Source organism: Sorex fumeus, unplaced genomic scaffold (assembly GCF_029834395.1).
Source record: "Sorex fumeus unplaced genomic scaffold, SorFum_2.1 ptg000001l, whole genome shotgun sequence".
NCBI lineage: Eukaryota > Metazoa > Chordata > Mammalia > Eulipotyphla > Soricidae > Sorex > Sorex fumeus.
The window spans coordinates 4,459,148-4,472,182 of record NW_026606058.1 but is presented as its reverse complement, the minus strand read 5'-3'; the positions used below and the strand labels follow the sequence as shown (position 1 = coordinate 4,472,182).

The following is a 13,035-nucleotide window of genomic DNA, read 5'->3' as shown; positions in this document are numbered from 1 at the left end:
TTGGAAAGATAGTCTAGCAGTTGGGCACTTGCCTTGCATATGGCAGACGTGGGTTGGATCCCTAGCATCTCAGATGATCCCAAATTACTACCAGGAGTGATCCCTGAGCACAGAGACAGGAGTAACCCCTGAGCATTGCTGGGTTTGACCCCACCGCCCCCCACACCAAAAGAAACCCAAGTGCACAATTTTACACTTGACCTTCAAGAAGTCAGAAACTTTGTATGGTTCCCTAGGTAGAGCTGGAAGTATTAGGAAGTAAGTGAAGGCAAATACACATCTAATAAGAGTTGTTTTCCCCAATTTTGGGATCTCCAATGTTATTTCAGGGGCCAGAGAGATAGGACAGCGGGTAGGGAGATAGTATAGTGGGTAGGGGACTTGCCTTGCACACAAATGACCTGAATTCCATTGCCGACATACTATACAGTTTCCCAAGCACCAACAGGAGTGATTTTTGTGAGCAGTGAACCAGGAGTAACCCCTGAGCATCACCAAGTGTTGCCCCCACACAAAACAAAACAAAGATTTTCTCAACATTGCACATTGACATATACTCTGGCTAATCCATTAACCTATACTTAGACATCTGTCCAGATTCAACAATATGAAACTGAGGGCTAATAAACAAAAGTATTAGTTGGTAAAAGTATTAGTTGGCACGCATGAAGGTACCGGGCAGAGGAACAAAGGCATGCGGGTCCCAGAGCTGAGATCTCCAAGTCTGCTCGGATAGGGGCTGAGCATCCTCCACCCATATCCTCCATATTCCAGTAGGCAGGGGTCACACCCACCAACTGGCCCCCTGGCGCCATGTAATCTCATCAGCGACCAAGACCCAGAGACTATAAAACCCAGATCCCGGAAGAGAACAGCGCAGAGTCTCCTGCCCCCGCGCCTGGCTGTCCTCACCAGGGCCCCTGGAGGGGAGTGGGTTGAGTTTCCCTCCCCGTCCCGACCAGGGCTCTGGCAGCCAAAGACCTCCAGAACCAGCCACCACCATGCTGAGACCGCTCTCCGCATGCATGAAGGTACCAGCAGAGGAACAAAGGCATACGGGTACCGGGGCTGAGATCTCCAAGCCTGCTCGATCGGGGCTGAGCATCCTCCACCCAGATCCTCCATATTCCAGTAGGCAGGGGTCACACCCACCAACTGGCCCCCTGGCGCCGTGTAATCCCATCAGCAGCCAAGACCCAGAGATTATAAAACCTAGATCCCAGAAGTGCGCAGCCACATACACCTTATTATCTCATTCTAACTTTGGACAAAATGGTAGGCTACCAGATGTAACCTGCCCACAGGGCAGAGTCTCTCAAACTCCCCGTGGTGTACCTAATATGCCCAATACCAGTAACAATGATGGGGCTCATTCTCCTAACCCTGAAAGAGCCTTTAATATGGCACTTTTAAAAAATCTCAGGGCTAGGATGAAGGAGACGTTACTGGGGCCTGCTCGAGGCAATCGACGAACAACAGGATGGTTGTGATCGTGATTAGTTGGTAGGTGGAGAATGGATGCATTCAGAAGAGGATCTGATTTCTGGAGGAATTTCTTCGTTGTCTGTGACAGTAACCTATGACAGTAACAAGATTAGCACACCAAAGAGTTAAAGAGAAACAGCACCTTCCAACCCCCAACTACTGTTTCTAGCTCCCCTAGTCCCAGCCGAACCAGCGGTCAGCCTGGTCCTGTAGGTGTGGCCTCTGAGCCAGGGAGCCTGGCCTTTGAGCTAGGGGGCGTGGATAGGGGGCATGGCCTACTCTGAGGGCAGCAGTTATTTTCCCCTTTCCTAGCAATTTGGACTCATATCTTGACCTCCGTCACGTAACTCGGGGGAGAATGTCTCGGCAATCTCAAATACATCAGGCCAATAATCCACTAGCTCATCCCAGTTGCACCACAATACCCGTAGACGTGTACAAGTCCAATGTAAAGGACTACATCCCCCGAAGCTCCACCAGAGGCCACAGAGGAGAACATGAGAGGAAGCCACAACTCCTGAAGGGGAAAAAGGCGACCACTAGACCGAGCTCACCCAGAATCCCCAAATTAACCAAGAGGGAAAACTCATAGTGAACTGTGGTTCCCACCTTCATACTACCACCACAACATGAAGAAACAGCACAGATCCCCACCACGCCACGAGGGGAAGATGAAGAAAAAGGTCCAGAGGCCCCCAACAGGGGCTACTCACAAATACAGTCTCTCCAATAAGGAATTCAGAATCAAAATGTTGAAGATGTTCAATGAACTCAAAGAAACAGTGGAACAGACATCCAGGAAATTAAAAGAGGACTTGAATGAAACAGTGGAACAGGCAGCCAACAAAATACCGGAAGAAATGAGAGCAGAAATAGAAAAGCTGCAAACAAATGTCATGAATAAAGGATTTGATAGATGAAATAAAAAACTCAGTGAGTGCCCTCAGCAGTAGAATGGCTACAGCTGAGGACAGAATCAGTAAGCTTGAAGATGAGCACCAGAAAGTTTACAGACAACAACAAACCATGGGAAAAGACCTCACAATAGCCCCGGGGTGAATCAGAGTCCTAGGGGATGAATCCAAGAGGAGCAAGTAAGAATCATCAGAGTACCAGAAGGACAGGGAGGCAACCCCAATGGAAAAGCCACAGTTAAACATATCATTGCCGAAAAGTTCCCAGAGCTGGAGAATGCAGGCATCCGGACCCAAGGAGCCCGAAGGGTGCCAAGTAAAAGAGACCCTAATAAAAAGACTCCAAGACACATCAGAGTCAGAATGATGGATGATATGGATAGAGAAATGATCCTGCAAGCAGCAAGGTTGAAGAAGGATGCCACATACATAGGAGCACCCTGTACATTTACAGCAGACCTGTCAGAGGAAACCCTCCAAGCCCAAAGGCAATGGGGGGATTTAGTGAAAAAACTCAATGAAATGAACGCCTCACCAAGAGTACTCTATCCAGCTAAACTCTCATTCAAACTCGGAAGGAACCATACACTATTTCATGGATAAACAACAGCTCAGGAACTTCATAGACAAAGCCAAACTTGAAAGAACCACTAAGAGGGCTTCTATAAGACAAGAAAACACCCTACAAGCACAACAAGTCCCTACAGAAAGATGGCACAAAACTCTCTAACAATAATCTCTCTCAACATCAATGGTCTAAATGCACCAATCAAGAGACACAGTGGCAGAATGAATTCGGAAACTGAACCCAACATTCTGCTGCCTACAAGAAACTAATCTGAATGGTCAGAGCAAACACAGACTCAAAGTTAAAGGATGGAAAGCAATCCTGCAAGCAGACACCTCCCTCAAAAAATCTGGGGTAGCCACACTAATATACGACAACATAAATTTCAGGTTGAAAAAGACTAGAAGGAACAGCAAAGGTCATTTTCTGTTTATCAAGGGATATGTGTAACAGGAAGAAATCACACTCTTAAATTCATACACACTTAATGAGGGACCAGCTAAATAGTTAAAACAACTGCTAACAGATTTCAAGGAGGACATTGCTAGCAACACAATAGTAGTCAGAGAATTCAACATCGCCTTATCATCTCTGGATAGGTCAACAAGAACAAAACTCAGCATGCTAGACATTGACTTTGAAGGAAGAAATAGTAGAGAGAGGGCTAATAGACCTATACAGGGCTTTACACCCCAAAAAGAAAGAATACACATTCTTTTCCAGTGCACACGGAACACTGTCCAAAAATAGAAAGGCCACATGTAAGGTCACAAAACCGACCTCAATAGAATCCGGAAGATAGAAATAGTATCAACAATCTTTTCAGACCACGATGTGCTGAAGATAGGAGCGAAGCATACACAGACACGGAGAGACAAATCAAACACCTGGAAATTAAACAACTCAAAGTTGAACAACGAGTGGATCTGGAAGGAAGTCAAGGACGAAATAAAAAAATACTTGGAAACAAATGTGAATGAAGACACAAGCTATCGGAACCTATGGAATGCAGCGAAAGCTGTGTTAAGAGGAAAATTTGTAGCTTTGCAAGCATTCCTAAGGAAGGAAGAAAGGGCCTCTTAGATGACCTGACCTCACAGCTCACGATCTTAGAAAATAACCAAAAAAAGGAACTCGAGCCCCGCTGAAGGAAAGAAATAATAAAACTTAGAGCAGAAATCAGACATGGAAACCCAAAAAACAATCCGAAAGGTCAGTGAAATCAAGAGCTGGTTCTTTGAGAAAATAAACAAGATCGATAAGCCACTAACAAGACTCACAATGAAAGAGAGAGAGAGAGCCCTAATAAACCAAATCAGAAATGAAAAAGGGGACATCGCAACAGAAACCAATGCAATTCAAAAGATCATCAGAGACTGCTTTGAGAGTCTGTATGCCATGAAACAAGATAACCTAGAGAAATGGATACGTTCCTGGATTCCTATAATCTCCCAAGACTGAACCAAGAAGACTTGGAATGCCTGAATAGACTCATTCATATCAAGGAAATGAAACCGAAATCAAAAGTCTTCCCAAAAACAAAAGCGCAGGCCCAGATGGATTCACTAGCGAATTCTTCCCAACATTTAAAGAAGACCTTTTGCCAGTTCTCCTCAAGCTTTTCCATGAAATTGAAAAAAACAGGAACTCTCACAAACAGCTTCTATGAGGCACTTATCTTCCCAATACCAAAAGCAAACAAGGACACCACTAACAAAGAAAATTCCAGGCTAATATCTCTGATGAACATGGTTGTGAAAATCCTCAACAAAATATTAACAAATAGAATCCAACAACTCATCAAAAAGATCATACACCACGACCAAGTGGCATTCATCTAGGGGATGCAAGGATGGTTTACCATTTGGAAGTCAGTCAACATAATCCATCATATCAACAAAAGTAAAGATAAAAACCATATGATCATATCAATAGAAACATCAATATTTCACCAGGAATACCACTCCTGGGAATATATCCCGGAGAGGCAAAAAATTACAGTCCAAATGACATCTGCACTTCTATGTTCATTGCTGCACTGTTCACAGTAGCCAAGCACTGTAGCACTGTAACGCTGTCCTCCCATTGTTCATCAGTTTGCTCGAGCAGGCCCAGTAACGTCTCAATTTGTAAGACTTGTTGTTACTGTGTTTGGCATATGAATACGTCACAGGTAGCTTGCCAGGCTTTGCTGTGCAGCCGAGACACTCTCAGTAGCTTGCCAGGCTCTCCAAGAGGGGCAGAGGAATTGAACCCAGGTCAGCCTGGTGGGCCGCATGTAAGGCAAACACCCTACCCACTATGCTATTGCTCCAGCCCACAGTAGCCAAAATCTAGAAAAAACCTGAGTGCCCGAGAACAGATGACTGGTTAAAGAAACTTTGGTACATCTACACAATGGAGTACTATGCAGTTGTTAGAAAAGATGAAGTGATGAAATTTACATATAAGTGGTACTACATCGAAAATATCATGCTAAGTTAAATCAGTCAGAAAGAGGGACATAGAAAGATTGCATTCGTCTGTGAAATATAAAGTAACAAAATGGGAGACCGTCACCCAAGAATAGTTGAGATAAGTACCAGGAGGTTTGCTCCATGGCTTGGAGGCCAGCCACATATGCTAGGGGAAAAGGCAGCCCAGATAGAGAAGGGAGCACCAAGTCAAGAGTGTTGGGAGGATCCTCCCAGGATGGGAGATGCATGCTGAAAGTAGACTATAGACCGAACATGATTGCCACTCAGTTCCTCTTTTGCAAACCACAGCACCCCAAAAGAGAGAGAGAGAACCAAACGGAATGCCCTGCCACAGAGGCGGGGTGGGATGGGAGGAGGGGAGGGGGCTTGGGAGGTATACTGGGATCATTGGTGGTGGAGAATGGGCACTGGTTGAGGGATGGGTACCCAATCATTGTATAACTGAAACCCAAGCACAAAAATTTGTAAATCTAAAACGGTACCTCATGGTGTTTGACTAATAAAAATTAAAAAAAAGAAAAATCATAGTTGATCTGTAAAGAGTCTAACTGAGCAGCAAATATTTGTCCTGAAGACTGGGTACTTGGTCCTTGGAGATCAGTGGAATAATCTTATGATTATTGTTTGTGTGTTTGCTTGTTTGGCAGCATCCTCAGAAGTGCTCAAAGTTTACTCCTAACTTTGTGTTCTGGGGTCAGAACTGGTAAGGCTTGAGGGAGCGTATGGGGTGCTGGGGATAAGACCCAGGTTGGCTGCCTACAAGACGAGGCCTTTATCTGCTCTACTGTCACTCTGCCCCCCAGTTGAATAATCCTAAATACATGTACTGAACTCCATGCCCTATTTATTCTGAATAAATAGCGATGATCACTTTGTTTCTCCTTTTGTTTTTGCCAATCACAGGTGTAAATTTAGGGTTTCCTGTGCCCCCCCCACCCCCCCACACACCATACGGCACTTGTTCACTGATTACTAGTTTACTTACCTGGAACTTATGTCTGTAGATGCTCCCAAAATTATCCCCAGTTATCTTTCATGATCAAAAGCAAGCTCTTCCTTTTTGACAGGTGAAGAACAATACATCAGTAATATGGACGGGGAATTCATGAAGGCTTTACAGGCCCGAAAGAAGAGTACCAGCACCGAGCTGACGATTGAACCAGAGAAGGCCTCATCCGAGAGAAACAGCCTGTCCTTTTTCCATCATGAACAGCTAGACAATAGTCATCAGCGTGATATGCTTACTAGACTAGATTCCATAATGTCTTTGTTACAGGTTGGGGACATAGATGCAGAACCAACATTGTTATCCTTCATTAAGTTTCTTTTTAAAGATGTGCAAGATGGAGGAAATCCTCTGGCTCCTTCGAAAACCAGCACGGCTTGGATTTCTATACAGCCCGAATCCAACAGTGAAATCTACAATAAGGTGAAAAAAATCCATGTTCTCCAAAGTCTAATCAACACAGAAATTCAAGAAAAAGTCCACAAAGTTAGAAAGAAGGAGAAAACTGCCACGCAGGTCCATTCCAGTCTTTTCGGGCCCAAATTTAAACGCCATTTTTTTCCAAAGAAATTGGAAACTGTCGGGCCACCAAAGAAAAAACACTTAGGAAATGTTCAGGAGTGGGAGACGCAACCACTGCAAGGGAGCAGCGTGCTCAAGGATCCCGGGGGCCTGCAGAAGAGTTACTTCAAAGAAGAGGGCACTCCCCTCAGCCAGAGGCGAGGGAAGGCTTGGTCCATGGCGGGGAACATTGCCCAAGAAAGACGGCACAGGCAGCTGGCCCCGGAAAGACCGAAAGACTTTATCTTGGCAGGGAGGCCCAGGAAATTGGTGGAAAGCTCCTTCAACGAGGAGTCATCCTTCATCCAGGAGCACAGGGCGCCGGCCTCCGTGCCCCTGGAACAGCACTCCATGGGCAGCCCGTCTGCCGCCGCTGCTTTCCAAGTGCCACTGGAGGACGAAATCCCATCCAAAGACCTGAAAAGAACTCTACGCGTCTTAGAGGATGCGGGCGCTCGAGTTCGGAACATGAAGGTTCCCAGCCCCGTGTCACACACCGGGAAGAACTACCAGTTTCGTAAACTTGACTCTCAGCTGGGCCGCAGAATACCCCAGGCCAGAGTGAACACAGCGACAAAAGAAGCAGCACCGCAGAGGCCGGTGCTGGCCAGGAGGCCTCCTTTCGGTGCAGTGAAGCGCCTCGTCAACTCCCCGCCGAGGGAGGGGTCTCTGTCCTGGAGACACCAGGACAAACCTGTCACGGAGCCATTCCTTTCATTGCGCTCCAGCCGGGAAAAGAAGACCGCGGAGAGCACGCGTGCTCCAAACGGGGGGGATGCCAGAAGCATCGTGCCGCCAGAGAAAACTGCCGGTATCCAAAGCACTGCCCCTGAGGAGGAAGAGGGGATGGAGGACAGCCTCATGCCGGCTGTCAGACAGCCCAACGAGATGCAGTGGGAATATCAGAAGGTGGCCACCGACATCGACTCCCCCCCACAGAAACCCGACCCCAGAGACGAACTTGAGATGCAGCTCATCCAGAAGTTGCGGCCCCTTATCCCCAACAGTAATGTGAGGAAGTTCATTGCCCAAGTAATTCGGACTCTGAAAATGGACTGCTCCGATCCCCGGGTGCAACTGGAGTGTGCCAAGGTGGTCCACAAAACCGGGCTCCTGATGAAGCTTCTTAGTGAGCGGCAGGACGTAAAGGTGTCCAGTGAAAAATGGGATACGGACCAGTGGGAGGCTGAGAACTACATCAGTGAGAATACCGAAGGCCAGGGTGATCAGAAACAGCAGGAGGCAAGTGAGGTGAGGACAGACTTTTGTTTTTTTAACGGAGTCTCATGCAGAGTGAAATAAGCCAGAAGGACAGACATAGAATGATTGCACTCATTTATGGGACGTAAAAATCACTAAAACTTACTATGAGATTAACACCCAAGGACAGTTAGAAACAATGGCCAGGATGAATGGTCCACGGTTGGAAGCCTGCCTCAAGGGCTGGCAGAGAAGGCAGCTGGGATAGAGAAGGGATCACTGCAACAATGATAGTTGGAAGGGATAGCTCTGGGTGGGAGATGTGTGCTGAAGTGGGTCAAGGATCAAACATGATGAGCTCTCAGTATCTGCACTGCAAACCATAACGCCCAAAAGGGGGGCATGGAGTGAGCGGAGAGAGTAAGAGGGGGGGGAGGGAAGAAAGGGGAAAAGAGGGGGGTGGGAAGAGAAAGGGAGGGAAGGAGAGAGAGAGAGCGAGAGAGAGAGAGAGAGAGAAGAAAAGTTCCTGCCATAAAGGCAGAGGTAGGCTGGGGGCGGGGAGGAGGTGGCAGGAGGAATGCGGGGATTTTGTTGGTGGGTAATGTACACTGGTGGAGGGATGGGTGTTGGAGCATTGTCTGACTGAACCTGGATCACGGTCAGGAAAGCTTTGTAACTGAATCTCACGGTGACCAGGCTCAGGGGCTTCCGGGCTCTCAGGCCATGCCATGAAAGAACACAAGCAAGAAGACCAGGGTGTCTTGGCTCTCCCTCTCCTGCTGGCTCGCTCTCTTTTTTGTGGCCACACAACTTTGACTACAAGAATGATTGTCCCTGTGCTCGTTTGTAGAAAGGTAGCACTGTTCCTAGGAGAGGTAAGAAGAGGACCTAACACACCAGATAAATAAATTGTAGAAGGAAAGGCTACAGACAAGATGGCATAATAGATCTGGTGTGCTCTTTAAGAACATATTGGGGCCTAGTTCATGCCCAATTTAATCAGCTAATCAGTGACTGAATAAATAGCAGTACTCCTACATTTGAAAAAAAGAAAAAAAGAACATATTGGGGCCAAGGAGATAGTTCAAAAAGAGTCCCCATGAGTACTGAGCGAGAAGTAGCTCTGAGGACCCTGGATATGGGCTGAAAAACAAACCACCCCAAAATAAAACCACATACAAAATAAAAACCTATAGTCCACTCCTTTCAGAGGATGGGGTTTTAGACTAGTAGAAGGATAACCATTCTTTAGAACGGGCTTAAGAATCCTTCCCATCTTTCTGTCTAATTGTTCCTGGGTATTGAAGCGATAGTACAGTGGGTAAAGCACTTACTTTGCATGCCACCAACCCGAATTCTATGCCCAGCGTCCATTTTGGTCCGCCAGGAGTGATTTCCGAGTGCAGAGCCAGAGTAACCCCTCATCATCACTGAATGTGGCCCCCCCAAAAGTAATGCATGAAAATAATTTTTATTTTTCAGCTCATAAAAGTTCCAGGATATGTTGTGTACCACAATCAAAAAGCAGTCGTTGCAATAAATGTGGCTGTCGTCGTGATATTATTGGTTTTAATTTTATGTCTCATTGAGGTAAGAACAGTTCATTCAGATTTCCAGGATTTAATGGCATGATAATAGATTCAGGGGGTTCAAATGGAAAATAAAAGCCCCTTTTCCTCCTACTGATGCTTGATTTTCCTCTTCAGTCTTGAGTAATGAGGTGTGGTTGCTTCTCATATTGCAAAGATAATCCCAGGGTTTGTTGAAGGGAACTGACTCCCAAGAGGTCCCTGTGGAAATGAACCCAAATAACAAGCTTTCGAAAATTTTGAAAAGTTAAGAAGGCTAGAGATGAAACAAAAAGTAGTCTTCCTGTGCGCTGTTTGGGGACTACATCCTGTTTGTTCAGGGCCTGCCCCCAGCTCAGTGCAGAGGGGAGAGGGGGTGTCACTTCTGGTGGTGCTCAGGGGACCTTGCAGAACTAGGGATCCAGCCTGGCCCTTCTGCATGCAAAGCATGCACTCTGACCATTCAGCTCTCTTTCTGGTCACCATATAGACTCCCCCCCACCCCCCTTTTTAAATCAAAAGGATGTCAGTGGTTTAACTTAACACTCACTGACATTCTTCTACTGATTACTTTCCTTGTTGACTGGAAGGATCAAAAGTGTAGAATCTCCACCCTCCTAGGACCTGATCCAGTGCAGTAGCTCTCATTAGGTTTAAGCACCATCTCCCTGGATGAAGTTAAAACACTGCAGCTAAGACTGGGGAGAGAGCTCCGAGGGCTACTTTTCACGGTTTGCGTGAGGGAGACCTGGGTTCCATCCTCGGCAATGCATGCCCTCCCCGCCCCCCCAAGAGCCACCAGGAGCTACCCCTAAACAGCAAATCAAGTTGTTCCTGCCTATTACTGGGTGGCTCCCAAACCAAACACACCCGCACTGCAGCCTGAGCCCGAGCTGGGCTACTCTCAAGCCTCGTAGCGTGCGGTAGTTACTCCAGGAGCTTGCCTATATCTGTCTTCTGTTCAATGACACACCACTGACTTTTCCCAGCAGGCACATTAAAAAAGTGATTTAAGGGCCAGGGAGATAAGTCCAAAGACTCAAACTTCAATTCACTTTGCATGTGGGAACCCCAGATGCTAGCCACAGTGCTCCATGGTCCCTGAGCACCACCCCAGAAGTAGGCCCCGCAAGCACCAGCTGGCAGGAAGAGCCTCAAAAAATGAACAACAGCAACGTGGGATGAAAGGGGTTCGGGATATAGGTTAGTGATGTTGCACTTGTCTTGCATGTGTGAGGCCCTGGGTTCAATCCCTGGCAGCACCACAACCACCAACAAAGAATTAGAATAAATTAGAAGCCATGGTGCTGACTGAGGAAGAGCTCTCTCAGTCTTTGGTATGTTTAAGCCGCTCCTTTGTGACGTCATCAGCAAACACAGCTCTGATTTATGCCAACCACAGTACAAGGAATTTCCTGTATGTTGTCTGGTTTAATCCTCGCAATCCTCTAAGGACGGCATTAGCATCCCTCCAATTTTGCTCTTCTTGTTGTGCTGGGTACCGACCCCATGTCTCCTGCATGCAAGGCAGGCATTCTCCCACTGAGCTACCTCCCCAGCCCTATCATCCCGCTTTCAAACATGGGGGTCACCTACAAAGTAGCCCGTGCTCCTTATTGCACTGTTCTGTTTTATCTCCTTAAGGACAAAAGCACGGAAATGCTTCAGGTATTGAAATTTCAGTCTAAGTCGCTCAAAGAGTTGACATATTGATTTAGTTATTTATTTGGGGCAACAGCCATCTGTGCTCAGGGCTTATTCCTGGCTCTGCTCTCAGGCATCACTCCAGGTGGGGCTCAGGGAACCATCTGGAGTCCTGGGATCGAATCTGCGTCAGCCACAGTCAATGCAAATGCCCCACCCACCGTATGATATCTGTAGCCCGAGGAATAACATATCTCATAGGACCTTTATTGTTTTGGGTTTTTTTGGGTAAGAATCATTGCAAATGCAACCAAGTTTTGTCTCCTGTAAGACTCGACTCTGCTTGCTGCATTGATGAGGACTCCTCACTGGGGATGCAGAGTGGTGATGGGAAAGTCATCAGACTGGTTCTTGACATTGTTTAGAAAACGTTGTGAAAAAGTATGTTTCTGTGTTTGGGTTTTGGCAGATACTTTTAATTTCCTACCTCATAGTTTTTAATTTGGATTAATGCGCTGAATTTCTCTGAAACAGTCACTAAGCTGTATTCCTAACGTGCCCCTTCAGTCATGTGCTGTAGGAGAGTCCAGGGACTATTAAACAGGAGAGAATTCCTGTTCTCAAAAAGTGATATCAGTGGGTAGATACAGCAAAGTCGATGGAATTAATAAGGTTTTAGAGAGATCGGTCACCGAGATAATCATGATCATATTTTTTTTCCAAAACAGATTTATTCTTGTAGAGCAAGACAGAGTAAAGATGGAAGATCCAGGTAAATATTAGTCTGACAATCTTTCACTTGCACTGGAGTGTCCTCCCCCTGGTTCTTGGGGACCCTGGAGCCCTTCTGTGTGCTTCTTGGCCCGTGACCTGGGCCTCCTGAGTTCAGTGTTAGTGTCTTAGGTCTCTGCAAGTCCGGGCTGCTCAGTCCCTCCTGTGGGGTGGCTGTTACCTATGCCAGCCCACCTGTGCTCAGGGAGGACATACGGAGCCAGAGGCCAGAGTTGGAGCCTCATGTCCAAAAGGCCCTTTTAACTAGCTCGAGACTACTCCAGCCTCAGTGCTCAGTGTGGTGCCAGGAATTGAACCCAGGGCCTCACACATGCAAGCCAAATACTTTACCACTGAGCCACATCCCCAACCTCTGTCTCTGTCTCTTATTAAAAGGAATAGAGGGAGAATGGAAACTACCTTGCCCTTAGGAACACACTGCTGGTGATTGGGAAAGAGCATGGTCCCTGTCCCTTGGGACCTCTCCATTGACTTGGGAGCTGCGTTTCTTGCCTCCACTCAGCACCCACGGGCTCTGTACACATGATAACACTGCCCGTAAAGTGCAAGACTGCTCTCTCCTCTCTTCACTCTCAAAACTCATCTCCGTGCCTCGGTGCGGTTCCTGCCTTTGATGCTGATACCTGTGGCTTCTTTGCTCACGGGCGATTGTCTGCAGCATGAAAACTAGTGAGCTAAAGGATTTGGCTAATTGCACACAGGCATTTACTCTGGTTCAGCATCTGGGATGAAGCAGCTAGGACGATAGAATCATCCCCCCAGCCCCAACTTCCGGTAAAGGGTGCCTGAGGGACTAAATCCAGAGGCGACCAGTTGAAAA

The 13,035-nt window shown here is 46.9% G+C and overlaps 1 protein-coding gene across 1 annotated transcript in view; it reads left to right on the top strand.

The window, feature by feature from the left end:
- Nucleotides 1-13,035, top strand: part of LOC130034113 (leucine-rich repeat-containing protein 37A3-like) — a 54,640-nt gene that overhangs the window by 40,386 nt on the left and 1,219 nt on the right. The window contains exons 11-13 of the mRNA XM_056125703.1: nt 6,512-8,262; nt 9,694-9,801; nt 12,152-12,195. Of these exons, the coding sequence (XP_055981678.1) occupies nt 6,512-8,262; nt 9,694-9,801; nt 12,152-12,195 (1,903 nt within the window). The remainder of the gene's footprint in view (nt 1-6,511; nt 8,263-9,693; nt 9,802-12,151; nt 12,196-13,035) is intronic.